The 27,869-nt window shown below is 47.4% G+C and overlaps 1 protein-coding gene across 2 annotated transcripts in view; it reads right to left on the bottom strand.

Annotated features, from left to right (window-relative positions):
* LOC142579139 (uncharacterized) overlaps positions 1-27,869 on the bottom strand; it is an 87,835-nt gene that overhangs the window by 14,037 nt on the left and 45,929 nt on the right. For both annotated transcript variants that reach the window (XM_075689051.1, XM_075689050.1), the window contains exon 2: positions 5,472-5,607. In XM_075689051.1, the coding sequence (XP_075545166.1) occupies positions 5,472-5,569 (98 nt within the window). In that variant the 5' untranslated portion in view covers positions 5,570-5,607. The remainder of the gene's footprint in view (positions 1-5,471; positions 5,608-27,869) is intronic.

The raw sequence follows: 27,869 nt of genomic DNA, 5'->3' as shown, positions 1-27,869 counted from the left end.
TATCACTGGCTCTGAAGCAGCCAACGCTGTTTTTATTGCAACAGACACGTGGTAACCACATGTATCTTTGTACTAACGATTTGACCTCGCTCATATACCATCGGTCAGGCAAGGAGACACAATCTCTCCAATGCTATTTACTGCATGCTTGGAAGAAGTATTGAAGCTATTAAACTGGGAAGGCAAGGAGCGAGAATCAACGGCGAATACCTCAGCAACCTTCGGTTTGCAGATGACAGTGTCCTGTTCAGAAACACTGGGGACGAATTACAACAAATGATTGAGGACTTTAACCGAGAAAGTGTAAGAGTAGGGTTGAAAATTAATATCCAGAAGGCTAAGATGATGTTCAATAGCCTGGCAAGGGGGACAAGAACTCAGGATCGCCAGTCAACCGCTAGAGTCTGTGCTGGAATACGTTTATCTATAGCTCAATTACTCACAGGTGACCCTGATCATGAGAAGGAAATTAAGAGAAGAATAAATATGGCCTAGAGTGCATGCGGCAGGCATTACTAAATCCTGGCTGGGAGCTGTCGTTGAAAGTAAAGTGTACACTCTCTGCATTCTACGGATGCTAATATATATATGGGGCAGAAACTTGGAGGTTGACAAAGAAGCTTGAGAACAAGTTAAGAACCGAGCAAAGAACGAAGGAACGAAGAATGTTAGGCGTAACGTTAAGAGACAGGAAGAGAGCTGTGTGGGACAGAGAACAAATGGAGATAGCCGATATTATAGTTGACATTAAGAGAAAAGAGTGGACATGGGCAGGGCATGTAATGCGTAGAGTAGATAACCGGTGGACCATTAACGTTACAGATCAGGTGCCAAGAGAAGGGTGTCGCAGTTTAGGACTGCAGAAAACTAGGAAATTAGGAACTTTGCAGCACACGTTGGAATCAGCTGGCGCAAGATAGGGGTAATTGGAGATCACAGACGAGAGGCTTTCGTCCTGCAACGGACATAAAGAGATGATGATGATGACGACGACGACCATGACGACGACGACGGTGATGATGATGATAATGATTATGATTATGATGATGATGATGAGTCATCGAGCACTTGTTGTGCACTTATCCTCGGTATGACGTCCAGTGCCGCTACATCCAGAACGTGTTCATCACCGCCACGTGAAACAGCGAAATGAACGGTGGCGCTGTCTGTCCTGAAAGGTGGAAAAGCTCACTGCGGAGAGGAGGAAATGGGGAGCGGTTTCAGGCCCTCAGTACCAACCGATTTCGACGAGAGTCCGTTCGTTTGTCGTTATCAGATGCGTTCTCATCATGGAAGGCAAAGCGAGCCTTGCTCTTGCAGTTCGCGGTAGTTTGGAGTGGTATTGCTACTTGTTATTTCCCGTAATTACATGTTTAGCAAGCCAACGAAAGAAAGGATGGAGATAAAGCAGATGTTCAGTCGCTTCTTACTTGGCGACTGGCCGTTAACGACGCACCTAACGCTCTTAATTGCTGGCCGCAGTCCTCGCCTTTCCTCGTTATTGTAAAAAATTATTTGTCAACTTTTTCCAGACCAAAGAGCCCTATGCGCGTACATTTTTCGAGCACACAGAACATTAGTATTCGGCACGGCAAATTCAAATTTTAATGTAACGAAAAGAAGGCGCGCATGTTTAGTTTTTTCTAAAAAGCTCGCATTGCTTTGCTGGAGCGGCATCCCACAAAACGACTGATGTGCGCACTGTTCAAATACACTATTTGTTATGGTTTCCTCGTGAGGAATCACAGTTTCTTTTTGTCATGCGTTGCAGAAAAACGGTATTTCGATGGCCTCCTTGTAAACTTATCCCATCATGAACCATGATTGCTGTTCTTGAGTAGTTGCTTCTTTACTGTGCACTATCACATACTCATCTCTTTTTCTTCAGCCCCCGTGGCTCTAAAAACATCAGCGACGATATCACCCCGTAATGTCGTCCAATAACAGCTTCTTGGTATTCGCGCTTCGTAGCGGTGACTGTTGTGACTTCCGTTTGCTGTTCGCAGCTTTAAGCACGAATATTTGCAAAGATACACTGAAAAAGTTGGTAAGGTCCGGTCAGGTCAGGTCAGGCTTGTATCAGTAAATTGTGCTTGTTCAACAGCAAAACGACCGCTGCGCTGACACGACACGAAATCTTTGAGCGAAATTAGTGTTGTGCGATTATTTAAATCTACGTCACTATGCAAGAAATGTTCCGAATTAGTTCTCGCCATATTCCTGCTGTCTCATGCGTACTTCTAGTGTTTCCTTTCCGGTCGTTTTCATTCCTGTCTTTTTTATTTGGTCGTCTTTCGAGGCTGGTAAAAGTTTGAATGAGTCGGTGTCCTCTTGTTGTCGCTGATCTTGTCAAGCCATGTACGTTCAAATCGACTACGGAAGTAAACACAGTGCCTGCGTCGCATGTTTTTTCTCCTACGTGAATTTGCTTCTGAACGCAATGTTTATATTAACTAAAACCGCTTGTCCACCGAAACACTGTTTTCACTCAACGTGGCTCCCCCCTCTCTCTTCTCACACACACTTACACAAACTGACAGATAGATCTTCCAAAATATTCCAAGGTGAACGTGTTTCCCTAGGAAGTAAAGAATACGTCAGGAATTGGTGGAAAAATCTTGGCATAATAATTGAAAAGGGCTGGCGACGTAATTGTGATAACTGTTTTGATGCAACTTCCCAAGACAACCCAGGGAGTAAGAGATGCGCAGGGTTTCGGATGTATTTTGTTTATACCGATGCATCGTTAATATGCACCCAAAACCTCTGCTCACGAAATGTTCTCAAAGCGAATAGTTTTCTTTGCCTCCTTTGCCGATTTCCGTGGTTAGCGGCGCTAGGTGGTCGGCGGTCGGTGGTTAGGGGTCGGACTTGCAAGAAGGCGCCGGTGGGGCTACGCGTCTACTCTTCTAAACTTGATTCTCAGCTGCTTGAAATATTTGACTTTTGCTACCGTCATCCTCACCCTCTTAACACCGGTGGCCCGGGAGCAATTTTTTTATTACGTCCAGTTGCAAATCAGCAAAGGTTCGTGATTCTGTCCTCTTTTTTTACTCTTCGAAATTAATGAAAACAAAGAGAACGGACAGAGTCTATTCTTGATTGTGTTCCGGTGAAGCGCAATCTCGCTGTCATCAATTTTATTCAGCCGGACGCCTCTCTCGACCACATGGGAGTACTTCCGGGCGCACCAAATTTTCCCGACTTGTTCCGCCTTGAGGCTTTCACCCTTGCCTGTTGCCTCCTCTCCACCAGAAAACAGTTTAGGCGAAGGCGCGCAGCACAGATATATCCGGTTATAGAGGCACTACCATGAGAATCAGTAAATGAGTCCCTTTTTTCATTTTATTTCTTCTCTTTTTTCAGTATCAGCGAAGTTCGCTTATTGTGGATTGCAATTTTTATGGTGTTCGGGCACACAGACATCCCCGCTGCCCGTAGCTTCAAGCCAGAATGTTTCATTTGGCTCAACAAATTTGTCCATTGCGACATGGCGATATCCTTTAGCGCGAACGCACCGTAACCTTACTTGCAAGTTTGCCCCTCACTACTAAGTTTATTTTTAATACTTGGACGCCTCTTCTGTCATTCGCGTTTGCTAAAAATGCATGTGTCAATCAATATACGTGTGTTCCCTGCCCTAACTGAACGACACTGTTAGATTGCCCTAAAATATTTCATTTAGGCAATTTCCGTATAGATATTAAAAAGAATCACGGTTTCGCCCGCAAGTCGAAACATTGATAGCGATAGCGAAGATTCTTAGTTTTATCGGCTGCATAAACTGCAGTAAACGTTCGCTCACTAATCCAAATAACAGACATGGTGTCACGTGCGCACAGGCAAACATGAACAGATCTCACTCGATGACCGCGAACCGACAAAAGAGAGCAGGCCTTAGAGAGCGAACGCTTCGTGCTGCCTCTCGTTTCGACGGGTCAACGGAACCTGATATCACGTGACCTCCAACACAGGCACGCTGGAAGACCGCACACATGGAGCGACCAGCCATCTCGGCTCGCCGGCATTGCACCCGCCGCAGATTACAGTCACAAGAAAGGGTGCGCTGGCCGCGCATGCGCACAGCCGTGCGGATAGCCATGCGGAGCCACGGCCGGGCTGGAGGAGGAGACGTCCTCTCACCTGCGTCCGTCCGCGCGCGCGCTTGGTCACGTTACTGCCTGGCCACCCTGACGTTAGCACGTGCTCAACTCATAGTGCATTGTCATAGCCATTCGTACAGGTTGCATTGTTACCCCGACCTGCGCTAACAAGTAATTTCTTCCGCACAGTGCATATCTGAAAGACTTGATCGTGTAGACGTTCGTAAGGTTTACATTCTGCACTGCAGGGCGTCGACACCTTGCGTTCATAGCTGTGAACGCGGACATCCCACGAATGGAATCACCCTCCCGCGTAACTAGCCGCTGTTGGAAATGATGACAAATTTATGATCGTACTTCAGGTCACATTGTATGATAAGAAAACTTAATTTTTACGACTTGTAATATTGTGTGCTTTTTCACATTGTGAAAATACTTTATTATTGTTCCTTATGCTCATATTGCGTTCTAGATGTCCTTTCACGCATATACAAAATACTTATTGCTTTGCAGCATTTTCTTTGACAGCTATATTTAATACGGTATAGACATCTAGTTTATCTAACCACTTCCCACTTTATTACCATTTGAGCTTGAGGGTATTGTAGATAAGTAAGTAAAAAGATAAGTAACGGAACTCGTAACCTCCATAAAAAGCTGGCTAGCTATGGTATATTATACAGGGTGTTCCAGCTAAAGTTAGCGAAGCTCTTAAAAATAAGATACAGAATATACGGGCACACAACCACACTAGGACAAATTTTTCATAATTGATCTATCGACAATTAAATTAGATTAATAACCGAACTGTTTAACTACTGAATTGAGGGCGCGAGTTCCGATAGAAATGTAATTCAGTTATTTTCAGTGTGCTATGTCTCGCGTAGTCATTTATTTACGCGTCACAAAGAAAACGCGCGAAATATGAAAATAGCCGCATGATTACGCGGCCGTGCGTCACGACACCAGCGGTCCCAGGTGATATTCGAAAGAATTAACTCTGCTCGAAGCCTTCGCTTTTCTCCTCAATGCCGCTTGGCTTGGCTTCGCATTGGCTTCGTGCTTCACGCGGGAAAGGCAAGCTCGCAGATTCACCGTGACCAACGCCAATACCGATGCCTCGCCACTCTCACGTGGCAACCGAGCCAGGTATTGACGTAACTGACGCAACCGCCGACTTGCTTACGTCATTTCTGTAACCCATAGTGCTCATACACCGTCGGCAGCACGCGCAAGACGTCCCACGTGCAACCCCATTGCCGCTGCGTCCCCCCCGATACAGGCTATACGATTTTTTTTTTCCAGGCGCAAGAAAGGGGTGGGAACGTGAGACATTCGAGGGTATAAAGAAGGAGCACAAGGCGTCACCTGCAGTCCAGCTCAGCGTCAGTGAGCAGGGAACCGAGCAGCACTGCCAAGCAAAGGCAGCTCCACAGCGCTTGGGCGGAGAACGGGCTTCGGCTCATAGCAGCTGGCCCACGGAGCTCACCGGATACCACGGCGTCTGCAAAAAGCGGGGTACAGTGGCATGTAGCACATAAAAGAGGCAGTACAACCGTAGAACTGAAGGGGAGGGCGTATGGCACCGGCGCGCATGTGACAAATCGCCGAGGTCGTAGCGCACTCTCTCATTCAACTGCACAAGGGAGAGAGACAGAGAGAGAGAACTCATAATGAAAAGGCAGGGACGTTAACCAGGCTGAGCCCGGTAGCCTATTCTTCAACTGCGCAGAAACATTCGTCGGCACCCCGGGCAGGCAAACTGGGGTTGCGTCTTAAACACAGTGACAGCGATTCCATCCGTGAACAAAGTTGGTAAGGCAGAACCATACGTTTTTAGGCGTCGAGGGATATTACTAGGATGCTGAGGTGATTACTCTGATGCGAAATATCAACGCTGTGTCGACTTTCTTCTCATCATCGCGCGAAAAGAAATTCAGCGCTTGCATCAAATATCAGAACCGCCTCGAAACAGAATATTGTTGCCAACATGCAGTCAGCAATAACTCATAAGTCCCTCACTACTAAGTTTTCTCAAAGCGTGCACACTTATTGTGTTTTTAACTTTCGAACACGAGAATATGTCGCTGTGCTTATCTTTCTGCACATCTAGTAATTATCTGGGCGGTGCTATCAATGAATTTGCCCCCCCCGCCCCCCACGCACCCACTTGAGGAGCACGAAACTGCTGAGCCGACTGCTCTCCGAGAAAAAAAAAAGCAAAAAGAGAAACAAGCCATTACGTCGACATCTGCCTGCAGACAAGTGCGATTTATGAAAAGACAACAAACAAGACACGAATGTCGATTGCGTAATTAACGGCATCGCATTTTCACGGATATTTCTTCGCGCACCGGGTTGGCGACAAATGCTTTTTTTTTCTTGCATATTTTTTTTAGTGCGATGGATAATAATAATCAGAGGAAACAAAGGACACAGATTACCTTTGGCGAGCGGCTGGTTACCTTACACGAAACGCCTCCGATTCTGTAGACCCTATACTCGTGCCAAGAGTATCGCTGTTGATCAGCCAACATACGTGCGGCTTACACCTCGTTTCCCATGAGCCTCGGCGCCTTCCTTTTGTTTCGCTCCTGTCTTTGTATTGCTATACGGGCAACTTTCAAGAGTGGTCGGCAAAAAGGTATCCAAGCGCGGAAGAGAAAGGTTTGCAAAAAGGCAATCCGGCCTTGCGTCTCTACTTGCTTACGTCCGTACTCGAAGCATGTCCGCATTCGTTGTATAGCGCTCCCGAATTCGACGTCAGCGTTCTCAAGCATTGCCGGCTCTCCGTTTATCCCGGAAGCCACGGATGAGCTGCGGGCTTTTCTTTCATGGTTCGCCGCAGCAACGTGCGAGATCGGCTCTTATTTGCTGTTTACCACTGGTCCTTCTCTATCTTTAGCGCAATACAGATCAGCTGTTCAATGTCGAATATCTATTTTTACGCTCGTTAGGTCTATGACAATAACTGTAGTCATCAGAAACACAGAAGAACAAGAAAAAACATACTGAGCTCCTCGTGTCTCGTAGGCTGAACAAGAACAACGTGTAGTGAGATGGATGCTTAGATGAGGGAATCAAAGAGCTGAGTTTCATTTGAGCTGATGTACGTTTAAACAATGAGCGCTCTGATGAAGTATTCCTGCCTTGCATTCACCACTGGCCAGAAAAAACCGATCACCTTGCCGGAGCAGTGTGGACTGCTAAGACTCGCAAATGTCTGAGCTACGCAAACGCTGCGATGAACGACAAGTCTCTGGAAGGAGGAAGTGCAGATGAAGTCGAACTTGTAAAGGAGAGTCTGATTGTGCCTTGACGAAGCATTGAAGAATGTAAACAGTTGGACGCATTAAGACGTTCTCGTGTAACAGACGTTGTCCGCGTGTTATCTGACCAATTACTGACCGGGTACTGTTGTGCAATTACTTTCAATACGACGTCCAACGCATCTCTCTAACCAGACGGACTTCTTAAAGCGACTGGACTCTATAGAACATAATCCGAGACAAAATCAATCGGACTCTGGCCACATCAGCCACTGGTGCAGAAAGACATCGATGCGATACTACAGTTCTTAAGTGCACCGGTCTCAGTGACCGCTCGTAGTCCTGCCGTGCATCCTGTAGTGTGCGCGCAGTTGTCACTCTCTCCCTATTTTCCTCTCTCGTTTCCCACATTCTCTTACCGCCCACATAGGGTGCCAAACCGGACCCTTCTCTAGTTGGCCCCTCTCTCTCTCTCTCTCTCTCTCTCTCTCTCTCTGACCGCTTGCAATTTAAGCTTTTTATAGTAATTGGTCATTTGATGTTCTCACGGGTTCTCACGCGTGGTTATGAATATGAGACAATCAATAAAAAAAAGAAACGACAATAACAGTGCACGCTGCAGGGAAACGACAAAAAATAGGTTGACGTCAAAATAGCAACGACGCCCTAGCCCCTGGTGTGCGAGAGTAGTGGTCATTTGCTAAATTGCTTGCGCGAGCCAGGTGCGATTGCAGAGCAAACACGAAAAGTCTTCGCCGGTTCGCGTAAGTCCTACCCGACGCGCTTCTTTCTCTGTGTATACGAAATTGCGGGACCCGCGACAATTTCCCAAGAGGGCCAGACAGAACCGTAATTTCAACCACATAGATTGGTAGCGCAGGCTGATTCTCATACGGAGCTCATGTAAAAAGCATGAGCTATTCAACGTTCACCATTCTCGCATAGAGGATAGAGCTGCTCACACAAACCGACTGGAGAGTCCGGCAGCGCGTTTTAATTACACAGGCCAGTGGTCAGCCATGGACTAGCCAATTAGGTGCAAGAAGGATTGAAGTCCCCCAGGTGACCGGCAAACACGAAATCATTTTCTGTTTCTTCCACACCGATTCTTCTTGTTTTATTTTTGTCGTCGTGAATAGAAAACAAGTCTTTCTTTTTCTTCCTTGCTTACAGCAATTGCCGCGTCAGATGGTTGAATCGGTGGTGGGACGATGCAAACAGCTTGTAGACGGCGTGCAGCCACAGTCACCACGCGCACTGTACATTTTTATAGGCTCGCTTTGTAGAGTCAACCAACCTAGCGCTGCAAAGGAAGCTAAGGGAGTGTTTAAGAAAGCCGAGACAATTACAGCATTGCTTAGCCCATCGTTCGAACATCGAGTTAGGGGCGAAATATACTTATCTTGTGTTGGTGAAACACCAGGAGGAGTCTGTTTACGCGTTCTTTGCTGTTCGTAGCACCCTGCTCATCACCATGCCGAACTCCACGACAAACAAGGATAAAGCGCTGCTTTATACTATAGCCGGCTTTATATGCTTCTAAACTCGGAGCCCCTACAACTGTGCGAAGGGCAACCCTGGCAGTTCCAGAAAAAAAAAAAGGGGGGCATGGGTGGAGGTCTCAGGGCACCTCACATTTTCGAGAAGTTCATGATGTAATTTACTGCAATTTCAGCTTGTCAAGGTTATGCCAAATATAAAGTGGTGACTCACCCATACGGCTACAACCCTGCTGCAGCTATGCGCTGCATGCAACGGCTACATTATGCCAGCGAGATGCTAACGGTATGTTAGGTATGTCTGAATATGTTGACTACGATTATTAGGTGTCTGACGCCGGCACCTGCTAGGTGACATGACATCATCAAAGTAAGCTTATTCTGTTCAGGTTGCTCGGTTAAGAGATTGCAATAAATATAGCCTTATGAGAGGCACGAAAGCGTACCTGTATAAGTCCCTGGATGCAGCCTAAGCGTACTAGACAGATGCACCGACACCTCTGTCCCCGAGTATAGGAACCCGCATCCATTCTGCACACCTACGTAACACGCATGGGTCATCACTTAAGTTTACCTCCTCCCAGTGTAGAATAAAAGACCAGGCTCGCTCAAAGTTAACTACCTTGCCTTTGCCTTATACTACGGTGATCACCGTGCTGATGTTCTCCTGAGGACTTTTTTTATGTAAATAAGTTTACAAAGGAAAAGCATTTATCGAGAGCGAGCGAGCGAGCGAGCGAGATAACTTTATTTGGAATCCGGCGATTGGGAGGTCCGGGCTTGAGGCCGCCTAGATGGCCACTGGGAGCTGCTGCTCCCGTGCGGCCTCCATGGCTCGCTGGACGAGACAGAAATTTTGCGAAATGTAGGCGGATAGCATTGTGCAAAAGGGTCTTCCACCTATGGTATCGCGAAATGGGTGCTGCGTTCGCCAAGTCCCATGCCACTGCACCGGTGAAAGTTGTCGAAAATTTGGCCGTGGGTGAAGCAATTGTACCGATCAAACAAGGCTGAGCCCGCGCCGGAGCTGAATGGGTCACCGGAGACCTTTAATTTGCACCTCCGAACCAACCGTCGTCGCAGTGCACGGGGCATTGTCGTTAGGAGGCGCAATTATGTCTGACTGCCTGACCTATACGTCCGTCGACGGGTGCTTTAAGGGTCGGTCGGCTTTGAGATGTGCGCTCATCGTAGTCATCGCGCTTAGGAGTAGAGGTTATTATCAAGCGCCATCCTTGTATTAAATATATCTCTATATATAGCATTCCCGAAGTCAGCGCTTGATGACATACGTGTAGAAATTGAATGGACGGCTCCACGTTCTGGCAATCTTTGCCCACGCGCTCAACTTATAGCACATTCATTATTTGGGTCCTAAGTTTTTTTTTTTTTAAGTGAGCGTCAAAGTCTTATAGGTAAGCCTCACTTAGGAGGAGAAAAGCTGCTACTGTCCGACTACGAGTGGACGGCCTTCGTTAGTGGCAATCTCAGCCCTCCCGCTTAGATGAGACCTTATTTGAGATCCCGTGATAAGTGGGCATGCATTGTTTAAACTAAAGGCCTAGGCGCGCACCGCCGAAAAAACTAGAGATGGTATGCGCACCAAGAAGGAGCAAAGAGAGAGAGAGAGAGGAGAAGAAATGCACGGGAATTAACCAGAGGCGAGTCTTCGGTTTGCTATCCCGCGATGGTGTGGGAGTATGGGAGTTGTAAAGAGGGCAAAGAGAGGGTGAGAGAGAACCAAAGAACAGGAACAGGCAACAGGAAAGGCGTTCCAATTACAGACGTTCACACAGGCCGGTAGATCTCAAGAAGCGCAGGAGCGCTTGCACGTCCTTCTAATGCGACGTTAAATCCCGTCGATGTTGTAAAGTTCTTCATTCCGACAGAGGCTGGTAGTCCAACTGGCTGGGAAAATATGCTGCAAGTGCATATACTCAAAAGCCAGTGTAATTGAGTCATCAACGCCTGCTGAGGTCGTACTGTTGATCATTCAGTTTGATCGATACTTTCACTTTTGCATGAAGTAAAGTAACTTCTGCTAAATCATGGAAAACTTCCCATATTCTGGAAAACAAAATTAGGGGCACGAGAGAAAACGGGAGGTTTATTTTATGGCGATGAAAAACGTAGGACGTTTTTTTTTTTTTCTGTCGTGGTTGAAAATGTTGTTTTGTCCTCTTTTTTGTGGTACGTATTACCAAAACTGGCACTAGTAATTGCTTTTCTGAGCTGCCAATCAAATTCAAGTTAATCTGAAGAGCCTAAGCCTTCGCACACACGTTATTTAGCATAGTTTCTAAATCCGAGCGCCCTGCGCGCTGCCACTTCTTGTCGTGTTTGTGGCAGCTCTTTACAAGGACTGTTTCAAGGACTGACATTCCCTCGAGCTCACGCAAGCAGTCTTACAATGAGATGCCTGTGCATCGCAGCGCAAGTAAAACCGTATCTTGGAAGAAGTTTCTGCAAAGCTGGATGTAGCATCTTTTGTTAAAGTGCTGGCTTGCTCCAGCGAAAGGTGACATCTACAGGAGCTTCATACATTTTTGCGCCATCAGCGTGTTTTTGGCAAAGACATGCCTGTGTAATAAAAAGTACAGCTGAGTGACATTTATCTTTTATTTCCACAGCTAAACGTGATCCTTGAAACGTGGTTACGTGGAGCGGGAAGAATAAATGCTCAATTACGGATTGCTGAAAGGCTGACAACGCATTTATATGTCTAAGATTTAGAAAAGGAACGTTTCAATGCACTGTACATTGATTTTAAAATTTTCTACAGAGTGCCTCCCGGGGCAAAAGAACATATGGGGGACTTAATTAACGCTATCTTAATGGCGTTTACTAGTGGAATGTGCCTTATTAGAGCGAAGCTGCGGCTAGGCTTCTGTGCAGCTTCGTTCTCCGTGAGCAAAAACTATCATCATCAATGGCTCATACCCCTTAAGCATTCATGCTCCCGTAAGCACACACAATATGTAATGGCTCATAGCCCCGTAAGGCAGAGGCTACAAGCACTTAGCAAATTGAAGTGAACAGTGCTTAAGTTCTTTCCAGTCACGCATACGACATATAGAACAGCATGTTGAAAACTGTCAGCATCAATGGCTCGTACACCCGTGAGCAATGGCTCATACCACCGTAAGCAAGCACAAAATATAATGGCTCATAGCCCTGTAAGGCAGAGGCTACAAGCACTCCGCAAATTGATGCGAACAGTGCTTAAATTCTTTCCAATCATGGATGCAACATACAGAACATTATGTTGAAGACTGTCATCATCAATTACTCCTACCCCCGTGAGCAATGGCTCATAAAGAAAAAAAAATGCAATGATTCATAGTCCCGTAAGGTTCACGGCTATTCACTTCGCCACGAGACGAAAACGAAGTGATCTGAGCAAGCAAGCAGGAAGGTGCGTGGCAGGAAGGTGGCTGCTCGTTCGACGCTCCTGCCTGCCTGTTCGTGCCTGCCTGTCCCTGGTTCCTGCTTGCCTCGACAGAGCGACCGTTTCGTTGACCTGCAGTGGTGTTTTGGCTGAGTATCGGGTGGTTTAAGGTGTCTCATTAACCGTATTTTAGTTCCTGGTTGATTGGCATTCCTTGCGTCAGCCGTCTTGAGCTGATGTCGACCAGTTCTCCTGGCCAGGCGCGATCCGCCTGGTCAGCATCCCTACCACCTAATGAATTGCCCATAGATTTATTTTTTCGCAGTGGCGTCAGTACCATTCCTGTGGCGCTTGTGCCTACCAATGGAGGTTCCATCAGGATCACGAATCCACAGGCTGTCCAGAAGGCACTTAAGGCCACAACTAACCACTTCCAGACCATCACTGATGTGCGAGCGTTCGGACGGGGAGGTATAGTGTGTCGTTCACCCGACCAGACCTGTGTAGAAGACCTCTTGAAATGCACTTCATTCGCTTCCACCCCGGTGAGTGCTTTTATTCCGCCTCATCTTGCGTGCACCAAGGGTCTTGTACGGGGCGTAGACTCCAGATTAAGTCCTACTGAAACCCTGGAGAAGCTATCCGCAGCAGGCGTCATTGCCATCTACCGTTGCAATCGACTGGCAAATAACGAGAGGGTTCCGACAGAATCTGTTATTGCAACGTTTGTGGGCACATCATGTCCATCTGAAATAAAGGTGTGGCCTCTTGTGTTCCGTGTAGAGCCGCTTGCGTCACGTCCAATCCAGTGTAAGAATTGTTGGAGATTCGGGCACAGCGCAGGAGGATGTAAGTCTAGCTTGCGTTGCCGCACCTGTGGGGATGGTCATTCTTCAAGTGCATGCTCTACTCAATCTCAAAAGTGCTGCCTCTGTGCGGGAGAACACCCAGCAGACTATTCGAACTGCTCAGCTCGCGCTCAAGAAGTACAAATTCTTGAAATAATCGACCGCCGTCGTTGCTCCCGAAGAGATGCAATTTCAGTTATCAAAGACAGGGCGTTCGGATACTCTAGTGTTGCAGCGCGCAACACTCCAAGCATGGATCTTAACCTCTCAGAAGCAATTGACTCTGCTGTGGAAAAAGCAATGGCTAAAGCTATGGATAAATTGATATCCAGTCTCTCTGATTGCTTAGCGCAAATCATTTCCAGTCACATGATGCAAATAATGCAGCCCACTAGGACACCAATGCAGTGCCCAGTACCTAACGCCAGACCTCGAACGCCTAGCAACGAGGTCGAGACGCCTTCCACAGTTGCAGAATATTCCACACACACTACTTCGCTAGTCCAAACACGCGAGGATGAGCCCTCTTATTCAGACACTGCTATTGTCACAGACATGGAACTTGACACTCGAGCTCCCAAACGTATGGGGTCCCCAATTTCAACAACTATGAAACCAAAATCAAAAAAGAGTCAACCAACGCCTGTGCTTACGGAAAGTATTCTAAAGGCGGCAGTTGCCGCTGCTGTGCGTACAACACCATTGGACAGTTGAAAGTGCTGCAGTGGAACTGTCGTTCTATATTTTCAGCTTCAACAGATTTATCTTGCCTATCTATTCAATTCAATCCAGATATCTTACTTCTTCAAGAAACGTGGCTTTCACCAGAGAAAAATTTTCATTTAAAAGGTTTTCGGTCCTTCCGATTAGATAGAGACTCGCGAGGTGGAGGATTAATGATACTTGTTTCCAGTAAAATTTGTCACAAGGCAAAAATTTCTTTTCAAATCATGGACTGCGACTGTGAAATTTTGGCCATAGATTTATGTCTCCCAGGATACCATCCATTTTCAATTATAAATGCTTATTTCCCCAGCGGTGTGCAAAGTACGCGTCAACTTGATAGGGCTGTGGCTGCATGTAGAAAAGAAATTTTGTTTGTAGGGGATTTTAATTCGCATCACGTGTCGTGGGGGCAAAAAACAGATTTGTGTGGTAAGAGACTTTGGGAGTGGACTATTGATAGTCACCTTTCATGTCAGAACACAGGGCAAGTAACGTTTGTTAGAGGACCCTTCCGTTCAGTGTTAGATTTGACATTTTGTAGCGCTGGCATCAACGTTTTGTCGTGGGTAGCGGTTGAATCAGCAACCAACAGTGATCATCTCCCTGTGTCATTTGAAATCAATTGTCAAATAACATCTTTAGAATACAAGGCATGCACATTTATGGACCATACGAAATTTAAGACTTTCTTGCGTTCTGCCGTTTCGAAACTTGCCAATGCCAATGATAAGGAAATCGCTTCAACCATTTGCTCAATACTAGAGGATTCCCGGAAGCAAGCTGAATTTGTTATCCCTTCGGCTAAAGGCACCGCTTGTCGTTGGTGGAATGATGAGTGTACGCGGGACTATAGAAAAAGAAAGGCCGCTTGGAAAATGCTTCTGCATAATCAGTGCCCGACCAATTGGAAAAATTATCAGTTTCATGCTGGTGTATTTAAGCGTACTGTTAATCGAGCCAAAGAGGAATACGATATTAGACATTACGATTATCTATCTAATTCAAAAAATAAGCGTGCTTTATTTTCATTCCTTCGTGCTAGGAAGGTGCTACCAACACCCTTAACATTAGATTCAATTGTTTTGAGCCCGCAGGAACTGAGCGCCTCCCTAGAAGAGATTGCCGAAGGCTTAGAAAATCGATTTACGGCCAGGCTTCCGGCTATTCATTCTACATTAGGTCATTGGGATGGCTTTACTCCAATTTCCTTAGCTGAACTAAATGAGACTGCACTATGTTTACCGAATTCAGCCCCTGGCCCTGATGGCGTCACAAATGCAATGTTAAAAATATTGTTACAGGAATCGCCTAACGTTCTTTTAGACCTGGTGAATTATTCAATTAAATATGCATGGATTCCGTTACACTGGAAGCTTGCGAAAGTAATATTGATGCTTAAGAAACAAGAAGGAAGGTATGTATTGGAGAACATTAGGCCCATTGCGCTTACATCAAACGTAGTAAAATTCATTGAGAGGCTTCTTCACCGTCGCATCATGAAATTTATTAATGATAATTCCATTCTTAGTCCCTGTCAGATTGGTTTCAGGGCTGGCTGCTCCATCTGGCATGCCCACGTCGACTTAGAAAGCCGAATACAACTCGCTCGACGTCATAAGCAATACGCTGCCTTAGTGACGCTCGATATCGCTAAAGCATACGACACTGTGGAGCACAGTATATTGATCAATCGGTTAACTTCCTGTGGTGTTCCTGGTTATATAGTAGCGTGGATTCGGTCATTTTTAGGTGAAAGAGAATTCTATTGCTACGAAAGGGGCGTTTCTTCTTCTAGACACAAACAAACGAGAGGCGTACCGCAAGGCTCAGTTCTTTCCCCGGTACTTTTTAATATTCTCATGAGCACACTACCTTGTCATCCAGAAATAACCACTTATGTTTATGCAGACGATATTGCGTTTTTTGCATCTGCCAACGACATCCACACGCTATACCAACGACTGCAAACTTACCTTTATGATCTGGAGAGGTGGTTAGATGCTAGTCACTTCACACTCAATGCCAGCAAATGTGCTGTTCTCGTATTTCCGATACGTGACATAGTGCACATTTCATTGTCTTACCACCTTCAAGACATACCACAGGTGGAATCTGTTAAATACCTCGGAATTATTTATAACGCCTCTCTCAACTGGCGCTCACATATAGATCATTTGACTGGGAAAGGTACCCGTGCAATTGGCATATTGCGTAGGCTGAGCAGTCGTCGAATAGGAATGCGAAGAGATACACTCCTAATGATATATCGTATGTACGTTCGCCCTGTATTAGAATTTGGTTGCGTGCTCTTCTCTGGAGCTCCAGCCTACATGTCCCGTCCTCTAATCCTCTTAGAAAGAGAGGCATTACGTCTGTGTTTAGGTCTTCCTAAATTTGTTGCAAATTCTATTCTTTATCTAGAATCCCGTGTCCCGCCACTTTCGTGCAGGTTCCGGCTTTTGACGGTGCAGACGTTCTTAAGGATTTACGAATCACCACTGCGTCATCCCCAGATAATCTTTATTTCACAACCTGCGTTGTTTTTCGGTGTCATCTGGCCGCGACTACATAATCCGCAAATTATATTCGTGCAAAAATTACTTGACTGTTTGGGCGTGCGCATATGCGATGTTCTTCCTATTACCGACAGAGCTGTTGCCACGGATATTCAATTTGATGATATCTTTCCTAATAATGCAAAATTACTTCCACACCGTATTCTAGACGGTATATTACAAGATCACCTGAAAAACCTTCAAACAAACGTTGTAATTGCTACAGATGCTTCACAATGTGAAGAAAAGTCAGGTGTAGGAATATTTTCCCCGATTCTCGATTGGACATTTTCTCTTCGGCTGCCAGATTTCATACCGATTTTTTTAGCCGAATTCATGGCCGTGGTGCTGGCATTACGCAAATTAGGACCATCAATTACGTCAGCCGTGATAGTCACTGATTCTTTATCATTGTGCTCCTCCCTTACTGCTTCTAATGATTCTCGCGTAATGAGGACATTTCAATCATTGGTACCTGGTTACTTGAGAAGCGTGCGTTTGATTTGGGTGCCTGGCCATAAAGGACTAATCATTAATGAAATTGCAGACTCTCTAGCCAAGGCATCAATAAGTGGCCCGATTCTTCCTTGCTGCCCTTTGACTGCTTATGTTACTGCAGCTAGATTTCGCAGGAGTATCATTATACAGTCAGTATCAGGCTCCACAATTACTAACTCTGTGGATTACGGACATCTCCTGCACCCTTGGAACAGAGATTTTTGCCGAACACGGAAAATTGAAGTGTCCATAACAAAGCTGCGCTGCCGTATACCTGCATTGAACTTCTACCTCCACAGGTCTGGTCTGGTCCCCTCACCATTATGCTCATTCTGCGGCGAGGCGGAGACAATCGACCATTTCTTGTTGTCTTGCAGACGTTTTTCTATTATAAGAAAACGACTACTCGAAATCCCGCTTCGCTCTATTGGTCTAACTTTATCAGTGCCAGTGATCCTATCTTTTGGAGCCTCCATTGTTGGGTTCAGCAACAGAAATGTTTGCTTGGCGATCCAAAATTACCTAATTGAAACCAAGCGATTTCCATGTTAGATTGATCGTTCTCCCTCCCAACCATAGCTTTCTTTTATTTCTTATCTTTTATTAACTATTATTGTTAATATTATTATTATCTTATACCCGGTTTTCATCTGATTATTTCCTTTTTCTCAAAACACAAAACGTTCACTTTTAAACTCACACGCCCAAATTGTTAACTCCCTTGTTATCATTATTATTTAGGCACCTAATTAAACCGCCCGATTCTTGGCCAATCCCCCACTGTGGGTATGTGCCACGGCCACTCAGGACAACAACAACAACAACAACAGCATCGCTTCCTGCCTTGCTGCGCTAGTTTTGTCATAGCGGAGGCTTAATTGTGCTTCTTGGACGAGACGGTCGTCCGAAGCGATGACAGACGACACGCCCCCACTTGCGTCGAGCACGCCTCTTCGCACTGCGTCTCGCAGGGACATATTGTAAGGCTTGCAACGTAGCCACGGAGACGTCCAGTTCCTATTTCTCCAACAGCGAGCCAATGGACTCCGACAACGACTACACCGTCGTGGAGGGCAAGCGATTGAAGAGAAAATACTGCAAGACAACCAAAGACGTGAGTGAGCAGGGCCCCAACGGACCGCCTACTCCGACTTACAGGATTGCTTTTGTGCCGCTCGACGTCTCTAAGAATTTAAATTCTGTGCACAGACAGATTCTTAACACCTACCTTGGTAATGTCGCTCCGAAAGGAATTGACAAAGTGCGTTTCAACACCAAGAAAAATGTAGTCACAGTGGAAGTAGCGACGCAGGCCGCCCTAGAAAAATGGAAAACCGTGCGCCTACTAGGACACATAGAAGTCCGGTCGTTCGTCGCGCACAGTGGTCGCACTAGGGCAGGTGTTATCTCCGATGTCGTGTTTGACATCAGCGACGAAGAGCTACAAAGGCTTCTGTCTTCAACAGTGAAGGTCATCGATTTTCACCGCTTCGGTCGCTCGACGAGCGTCAAGCTTCTTTTCGAGGGATAGGCGCTACCTAATCATGTCAAGGTGGGCTACGTGAGACACCCGGTGCGTCCTTATGTGCCCGGCCATTGCAATGTCATAAGTGCCTAAAGCTAGGCCATGTCAGCGCCGTCTGCACATGCCAGACGGAATGCCTCCGCTGTGCCGCCAGCCGTGATGTATCTTCATGCACAGTAAGACAAACGAAGTGCTCGAATTGCGACGGACCCCACGAGGCCAATTCCAAGGATTGTCCTAAACAGAAAAAGGAGAAAAAAATACTGAACCAAATGAGCAAGACAAGTATGTCCCTCAAGGAGGGGGCAGCGTCAGTACAACACCGGAGGACACGAACGTGTCGTCGGCGTGGACAAGCTGTAGGTCCAGACGAGAGCTTCCTGGCTCCAATTCCGCAGTTCCAGCAGACGGTAATTGAATCGGCATCGATAGATAAACCATTGCTTCAAGCGAGCCGCGCAAGCCCGGAACCGAATGTATGGCCACGCTTACCACCGCGCTCGCGGGCCTCAGACTGTCAGCACGAGCAAGGACAGTGCACTCAGATATCGCCATCGGACTCTGTCATCAAAGCCATGCTGCGACAAATAATCGCCGCCCTGCAGCTGCTACTGTCCGATTTAAATACGCCAGTGGCACTAACAGCGGCAAAAATTATGAACGCTATAGACAGTCTCTTCGCTACGCTGCAGTAATTTAGACCTCTGCCCGCGAAGATGACTGTGCTGTGCTGTGAAGTGTGCACGTACGCATTACACAGAAACGTTGTGCTGTGCAGCCCTCATCATATTCCCCATAGCACCACCATCCTTGCTCTTCATATCCTATCTCTGTTATTCCCCAAACCCCTTCCCCAGCGTAGAGTAGCAGGCTAGAGACATTTCACTCAGGCCGACCTCTCCACCTTTCTGCCATTAAATATTATCTCTTCTCTCTCACTTTGCCACTTTGCGTGATTTAGCTGCGATGTCACTACCCCTGTTGCCTTTGTTGGTGATTTCAATGTGAATATGTCGGTACCGAAAAGGGAGCGGTTTACGCGTTCCGTGTTGCAGACATATTCCTTGCGATGCCACACCGATTCGGGCCAACCGACCACACAGCGGCGTACGTGCACCGATTTGACATTATCAAAGAATGTGATTGCAGTTGTGAGTGATATAATGACCACCGATCATGACAAAAGACAATAAATTAGTGTGCGTACCTTTTGTCACGATGTCACGACCACCTATCAAGACAATAAATGAGTTCGTACCTTTCTTCAAAATTATGTGTCATCTCCGTATCGTGTGCTTAACAGCTTCCTTCATCAACCACCTTCACAAAGTGAAATGGCTCATGATTTATTCCTTTACGTTGACATTAAAGAAGCTAACTAAACTGTAGATGTTCAGAAAGTGATTTTTGTTTAGAAATAGTCATAAAACCAAACAAAAAGCTTTTTCGAGAACCTCTTTGTGAATAAATTTGGTCAGGAGAGAAAGAATTAAAGGGTCATTTTACGGTTAAACGAGGGAAACAACGGGAATATATTGCCTCAGAACGTGGGAAAACTGCAAGTGAAAGTATCGCAATACTGCGCAACAGACACACACACACAAAAAAAACGAGACTGTAGCGAGAAACGGCATGTGAACGCACTTGAGAATTGTTCGACGCCGAAAAAACGTTTCACGGCATCATCCGCTAATCCCTTTTATATCCGTTCATTTAGTCGTTTTCTTAACGCGCATATTCACATATTTCTAATAACCTGTGTTACGTATAGCACGTCCTAAATATGGTGGCATAAGGAGGATACTGACTTCTCTGCTCAGACCCAATTCCGTCACGCACGAATAAATTCTAAACAATTGGTGTTGTTTGTACCGCGTTGGTTAACATCAGTGGTATCCTGCCAGCTGCGCCGGATTGTCCATTCCTGGAAATCACTTACAGCGGACAGAAAAAAAACAAAACACACACACACAGCGCAGGCCGCGAAAGCCGCAACCACAGGGTATGGGGTAAGCAGGAAGGGTGCGTGCCTTGGCAAAGCAGTTGTACCCAGGAGGCAACGGGTCAAGCGAACCTCCGCGGCGGCGCCTCATCCGCTGAGAAATTGCGGCCTTGTTGTCGGTAAATCCCCAAGACGGGGATCTACGGACTAGGACGCTGACAGAGGCGCCGGAAACCGTTCATATTTCGCGCTGAACGGTCGAGCACACCGCATCCCTCGTATCCACCAAGACGGCGGCACGCCGTGTTTCTTCCGGTGTAGAGTGTCGAGCCTCGGACTCTGACCGGAGGAAACGAGAACGGAGCACTGCACCGCAGGACAGGAAAACCAGAAGGAGAAGCCCGCCTTCAAGAAACTTTCTCATTCTTGGGCAAAGGCCACCGGGGTGTGAGCGGGGAGAGGTGAGTTAGCTATAGCGGGGCGTCTCTCTTCTCATTGCTCGCCCCTTCCCGGTGCTGCCTACGTGTCCCGAATGGAAACCGTGTTTCAGTGCGTCAGCTGTAGTTTCGCCGAATCCGCCGCGCCTGTCAAAACAGGGTCCCGAGAGTAATGTAAGGTGAGCGGTACTTTGCTCATCTCCTAGCTGCCGTACAGCCCACTCGTGCGCTCATGTGTGCAGTCTGAAGCAATACGGAGGACGTGCAATAAGCGAATCAGTACACGTCGTCACGGTGTCTCGACTTTTGTTACTCTTGGGCCACTAATTCAAATGTCACTCATCAGATTCACGAAAGACATCTCTCCAGATGCACGCAATAAGAAAAAAAGAAAGATTAATACAGGAGGGCCTTGTTTATATGCCGCGTTCTGCAGTTTGGCAAAACGTCGTTCACCGTCTCCGTTAGTGTACTCGGAGGGAAAACCCGTAAACTACCAGTCCACGTTCTCAAAACAAATGTTGAAACCGGGATGATGCCTTATCATGAGAATTCGGATCACCAATGTACTCGACTCTCTGAGACTATTACAAAATATACTTCCCATATTTTGAATTTCGAAATGTTTATAAAACACTTTGAGGCTATTTCTTTCTCGTTCCCATTCCCCGAGACTCCAGCCCCTTCCTAGCCAACAGAAGAACGCCCACCACAAGCGTAGTACTTTGTGCCTCACACGCATGTACGGAGACGAAGAGGCATTCAGAACGGGCCATTGTTCAGTGGGCAAGTGGTGCTGGTACAGTCATGCGACTGTATAGACGTATCGTCAGGTTGTAGAAGTACGACGTACATATTAGGCCTATTATCACGCGTACATCAATGTACACGTGGTAATGTTTGTTTCTTGAGTCATCCAGAATGTTGGTTGCAGCATCGAACACTCACGTGTGCACAGATAATAATAAGGCGGAGAGGTCGGCTGCCCTGCAGAGTAACAATTAATTGATTGTAGTGTTCAACGACCCAAAACTGCACAGTAGGTTATGAGGGTCGCCGTAATAGAGAGCTTGGGGTAAATTTCGGTCACTTGTTCTTTTTTTTCTTTCTTTTATTTTTAACGTGCATGCCCCTATTCCGCGGTACGCAAGCGCTTTTGACAACCATGATCGCTTCTGACCTTCCGGTTCCCCACGCGAACACGCTCCGTTGCCTTTGATCTCAATGACCGACCACTGGGCCAGACATCCGTTGTGAAGCATCGCATCAACACTGGCGATGTAAGCCCGACACACCAACGACCCTATCGAGTATCCACCACCGAGCGCCAAGTCATACAGAAGGAAGTCGACAGGATGCTTGCCCGAGATATCATTGGACCCTCTTCAAGTCCTTGGGCTTCCCCTGTCGTGCACGCTAGAAAGAAGGATAACAGCTGGCGTTACTGTGTAGACTACAGGAATCTTAACAAGGTAACGAAGAAAGACGTGTACCCGTGCCACGGATAGACGCCCTTGACTTCCTTGACGGTGCAAAATATTTTTCTTCAATAGACCTGCGTTCGGGGTACTGGCAGATTGCTATTGACGACGTGGACCGTGAAAAGATCGCCTTTATTACATCTGACGGCCTCTATCAGTTCAAAGTAATGCCGTTTGGGTTATGCCATGCCCGGCTACATTCGAACGTATGATTGACGCTCTCCTTCGCGGTTTTGCATTAGACCCCCATCGGCATGTGGCCGCGTCGACCGGTATGGCCTGTTACTAAAATTCATCTTACAAGCTGAGCAGAGCACTTTACGTACGTTGAGAATTTCGACAAACAATATAAATTATTACGTGTTCGCACTAGGAGGCCGCGATATTTTGCTTCTTCATTTTCTCGGCTGTTTTCGCGTAGTCGTGTATTTTAGCCAAGACACTCGTGTATCTAAGCAAAAGAGTAACATATTCTTGGCTGCATTTAACGAATAAAGGCCTTTGAAAGACCGACGGTTTGTTTACCGAAAATGGCTTCTTCCTTATTAGTTTTCACCAACCGGGTTCCGGAGCGCTGTTCTTAACGCTATAGCTTTTCGAAGGATAATGTTAACATAAGTTGTCTACAAAGAATAAATAAGGCTACAAAACACAAACGCACATTATTGAAATAGAGTTTCAGCTCTTTCTCATTTGTAGTTAGAAGACCGAGATATAAGTACAATGACATCAAAACCTGGACCAGGGTTCAACCTTAATACGCTTTTGTTTCCTTCTCGTACAACTTTCACATCTGCAGAATGCCGCGCACATTTGCAAAATAGGTTGTGTCTCAGTTCACGAAGAAGCGTTGCAAACAGTTGTCGCCCCGAATGCGCCACTAAAAACAGATGCGCGCGTGTTTTTCGTCCTCGGGACGCTCTCGCGCCCACAAACAGCTAGCTCGATCGGTGACCTTTCTTGCGACACTGTAGCCCCCGTGCGCCTCGGACTGCCAACCCAGAAAAAGCGATTATCAGAAAGAACGTTTACAGCAACGAAGCCACTAGGGATCCATCTGCAATGAAAACGCCCGGACACGGGCGAACGGCTAATAGAAGAAATCGCCCGTCGACGGCGGCAAACGCGAAATCCCCCGCTTTGACGCGGCCCGCGGGTCGAGCTGCCGGGACTCAGTACACGGCAGCTCCGTTGAAATGCCTGTCACTCCGCGCGATTCGGTTCTTTACCGCTTGGCCCTGACGCGGTTGTCGTTAGCCGCGTTCGCACAATCACGGATCGAGTCCGGCGCGGCTGTCTGTCTACAGGCCACCTGTAAATCGTTTTCGTTCGACCTGGCGTCTCTCCGTGTTCATAAGGTAAGTCTCTCATGCCGTTCATATAGCATAGTGATCTGTGCAAGACGCCCCTGGAAACTACTGGAAGGTGAGAGAGAGAGAGAGAGAGAGAGAGAGAGAGAGAGAGAAAGCAAAGGTCGAGAGGTGTAGTCGGAGGGCAGCAAACGCACAGTGGTACACATGCCGCGCTGTCGTTGCGATGGCCGCGAGAAAAAAAGGGATCATCCTGTAAACGCTGGGAGTCAACAAAAAGCCGGACTGGGAATTAATATTGGACGGTGGCCCCCCTTCGCTCTCTTTCCTTCTCTGGGGACGCGAGAAAGCGAGCGCTAAAGTCAGTCGGGCGCCGGTCCCGAGAGCGAGCCCGAAGGCTCTCTCAGGCACCATTCGCGAAAGAAATATTGCGTTCGCCGCGCGGCCCGAGATTGCCACCGCGCCGCCGACCGAGCGACCAACCACCGCGCGGACCCCACGCCGCTCGCCGAGCTGTTGCAGGCGCTGTCGACGGCAGAGTCGCCGTAGCAGCAGTAGCAGCAGCGCCCGCACAGCAAACGGCGCCGGCTCGACAAATCGTTCGCGTCAGACTGACTGGCCTGGAGTATAGCGCGCCGGCCGCCAGGTGCGACGCCGCGAAAAAAAAAAGAAAAATATTCGGCCGGGGCTCTCGCACGGGGTGAGGTTCGCGGCGGCTCTCCGCGGCCTCTGCCGAGGATGCCGACGCGGCGTTTGACTTGGCGGAATGAGCTGATCGCCGGGTGCCTTCTCCTATTTGTTTTTCGACGCGCCGTGTTCCGTGAAAGGATTTAATCTCGACGCCGGCCTATATAATGGCTGCACTCCTTCGCGCAGCGCCCCCTGCTTGTTTGGACTGCTTCCCTCTCGTCACTTTCGACGCGTCCGAGCGGCCTTTAATTACCCCCTCTGTTTGCCCGCGGTGTGCGCCCCAAGTCGCTTCCGCGAAACGGTGGAAACTCTCGGTTGCTTTTCCTCCCGGCGCGTAACTTTATTCCGGCCTTTTCCTTTCACGAGACCCCGTTTATTAATCTATGTTTCCTCCTTTCAACTATTCTTGCTTTCCTTCCCTTGCTCCTTAATGTCACGACAGTCAGGTCGGCTGAGAAAAACAGGACGTTTCATAGTTCGAACGTTCTTCAATACTTTTGGTTCGTGTTCGTATAGGTGTGTTAGTCTGCGCGAATGCGTGCGTCTTCATTTTGATTCGCCGTTTTGCCGATCAACCGTTAAGGAAAAGCCGTCGCCACAGGTTGCCAACGTTTCTGATATGAACAATGTAACTAAGGCGCACTAACTAAACGCAAGGTGAGGCGTTGCTGTCAACACGCGCAACGTGTTGACACCAATTATTATTTTTTTCTGGAGTGCCAGACACACCCTCCGCTACATGGCAGTGGTGCGTGCGCGCCACTCAGCACCCAACAACCAAGCAGACGCCACAGAAAACTGGGTTGACGTAGAAGAGCAGAGCGAAGGATCTTGGGAGGCTTCGCTCGCAGCCTCAGACCTCCAAGATCAGCGCCAAGCTGGTGAACCACTCCTTGACGCTGATTCTCAGAATAAATGTTTACTCTCTCTCTCTCTCTCTCTCTGTTTTAGTCGATAAGCGAGCTTCGACTCGTTTCACTTTGCTCTGACTACTTTGGGCAGAAAGACGATGAGCTTTCCGTGGTCGGTTCGGATGCGAACCAGATAGTGCGTCTGTCTGTCTACCCTATGGAGTGGGGAGGAGGATAAAGATAGAAACGAATAAAAGAGAGAAAGGGTGACCGAAACAAGCGCAGATGTGGGCAAGGGATAAAAACCAAGACAGTCTGCGCAGTGTCGTAACTTACAATACCGCATGTGATGCCAACAGGGCCGAACCTCCACGCTCGCCAGGAACTGTTCGCGAGAGCCATATATGAGCGTGGAGAGCGCAGACGCACAGTCTCGTAAATGCCAACGCCGGTGGTGGAACGGAGGGACCGCGCACCCAGGCACGCGAACGTTTCGTCGAACCAGGCGGCCGATTCGGCGACATGCGGGCCCTGATTTGGCGCGGGCCTCGCACTTCGCACGCTGCAGACCTCGACGAAGCGGCGTGGATAAAAACGGGATACAGTCGCTGGAATAGTGCGCGAGGCTTGGCGGCAAACGATGCTCTCCGGATTGTGTGAGCGATTCTGTTATCGTCGACAAGAGCTCGTGGCCGTCCCGTCGCAACGCTCTCGCGATATCGTGCCTCCGCGCAACTTACGGCCGTCGTAATCGGGTTTGTCTGCGGTTAGACGGGGCTGCTGGTCGCACAGCGATTTGCCTAATTGCCCGCGCGCCTGCTGGTGCTATTCAGAGTGGTAAATGTAGGGGGAAAAAAGAAAAAAAATGAAGAAAAGGAAACCTGCTGCTCGAACATTACTCAGCTTCAGAAAAAGCTACGCATGCACATCGCGATTCAAAACGCGCGAAGTCGCCCCACGTACGCAGTAGACCTCTCCCTGCAGTTTCCCTATACAGCGAAATAAGCGCGTTTTCGCGCGGAGACAAACGTTCGCACGAATCTTACAGTCACTGAATGCCACGCAATGCCTAATGGCGTCGTTGTTTTCACTTATTTATTTATTCCATCTCTAATTGCGTCGTTGATTAAACGAACCTGCATCGAACAAAACAGAGCGTGGCCTCCTGCGTCGCCAGGGAGCTGCCGAATTGAAACGGAATATTTTAGTAGCCATCAAATCGAACACTGCATGCTAGATTTCTTTTCCGTAAGTTTATCGAGAAAAATTGTGACGCGAAAATAAGAGGCGTCGCACGAAACAGTCGCCGTCCGATCAATTTTCCGACGTTCCGGAGAGCCCGTGGAAGGACGGCGGCCTAAATTTCGGAACATAATTTTGGAGAATGGTTCTTTTCGCCTTTCGTTGCTTGACGAATTCTGATGCGTTTCTGATCACACCTCAGCACTTACGACGCTTGCACAAAGAGCGAGCGCTTGCTGGTTCCATGCATTTTTCGTGCGCGCAGTGCGTGGTTTTAAATCAAGGCATGCTATGGCTCTTGCACGAGCGGTGGACCGCCGCATATCAGTCGATAACGTGAAAGAAACATGTTCGTTGTCATTAAACGCCAGCACGTGTTGCTCAAGCCGCAACGCCGCATGAAGTTAGCAATAAACGCTGGCAAAACAAAATCAACAACTTTCATCAAGGTTGACCCCGACAATGTTTGTTATAACGCAGAGTCCCGAAGCAAGTCCGTACTTTCATTTCATCGACTCGTTCGTTCATCGCAAAAGGAAAAGTAGAAATGCCGGGTCAATACATTTACTGCGACACTGTGAGTAACAGCAATGAAAGTAATATCATTTTGAGCACCGCCGTTATACGTTTAAGCTGAATCTAAACACTGCCCGTTTCCGAGCACACTCACTTTTTTTTACCAACAGCGTTGAGTAGAAGAAAGAAGAGTATCAGGCTTAATTAAGCACCCGCTACAACGTCAGAAGAGTCACTTAAAGCGAACTTCGTTTTCTTATCTTCCCTGGGTTAAAATATCGGGCTATGAAATCGACCACAATTTTAGAACGGAACAGGCTTAAGCGAACCACACTCGCAGACACGGCGCAGTCGTATTCTATACGGGCGCTGCGGTCGCCGAAATATATGCATAGCGCAGGCGGAGATTCGCATTCACCAGGTATCGGGAAAAATAGGGCTTTATAAATGCGGTTTCCGATAAAGGCCGCCTGAGTGCATCTACGTTTTAAGCATAGACTCCTCAGATAGGCAGGGTTTGTAATCTGAAAACGAAAGAGGCTGAGATGAACTCGGTTAGGGTGGAGCGCATAAAATTCACTTTCATAGCTAAAGAATATATGTAACGAAGGCTAGAATGGACAATTTCTGTGGGAGCCGAGATACGTTCTGAATCTCTACCTCCTGTAAAAGTTAGCGCGTTCTCTTCTGATAATTTCGCAAGGGAACACCTGCATGTCAGGTGAAAAATGAAAAGCCGCCCAGGAATAGATAGCACTACTGAAGTGCACATAGCAAAAATTATTAAGTCGAGCGTCCGCGTTCTTACACTCACACTCAATTTTTTTCTTTTTTTTCCCAGCTTGCTTTTTCGTAAAAAACAGCAACGTATGTATGTTTGAGAAAAAACGGTCGAAGTTGTGCGATGTGCCTATACAGTGGGTGACGACCGGCAACGAGGGCTATGGAAGCCGTGCAGCTCAGACTCCAGCGCATATCTCCATCTCCGT

The sequence above is a fragment of the Dermacentor variabilis genome, chromosome 4 (assembly GCF_050947875.1).
Source record: "Dermacentor variabilis isolate Ectoservices chromosome 4, ASM5094787v1, whole genome shotgun sequence".
Lineage (NCBI taxonomy): Eukaryota > Metazoa > Arthropoda > Arachnida > Ixodida > Ixodidae > Dermacentor > Dermacentor variabilis.
This window is presented reverse-complemented; position numbering and strand designations above follow the sequence as displayed.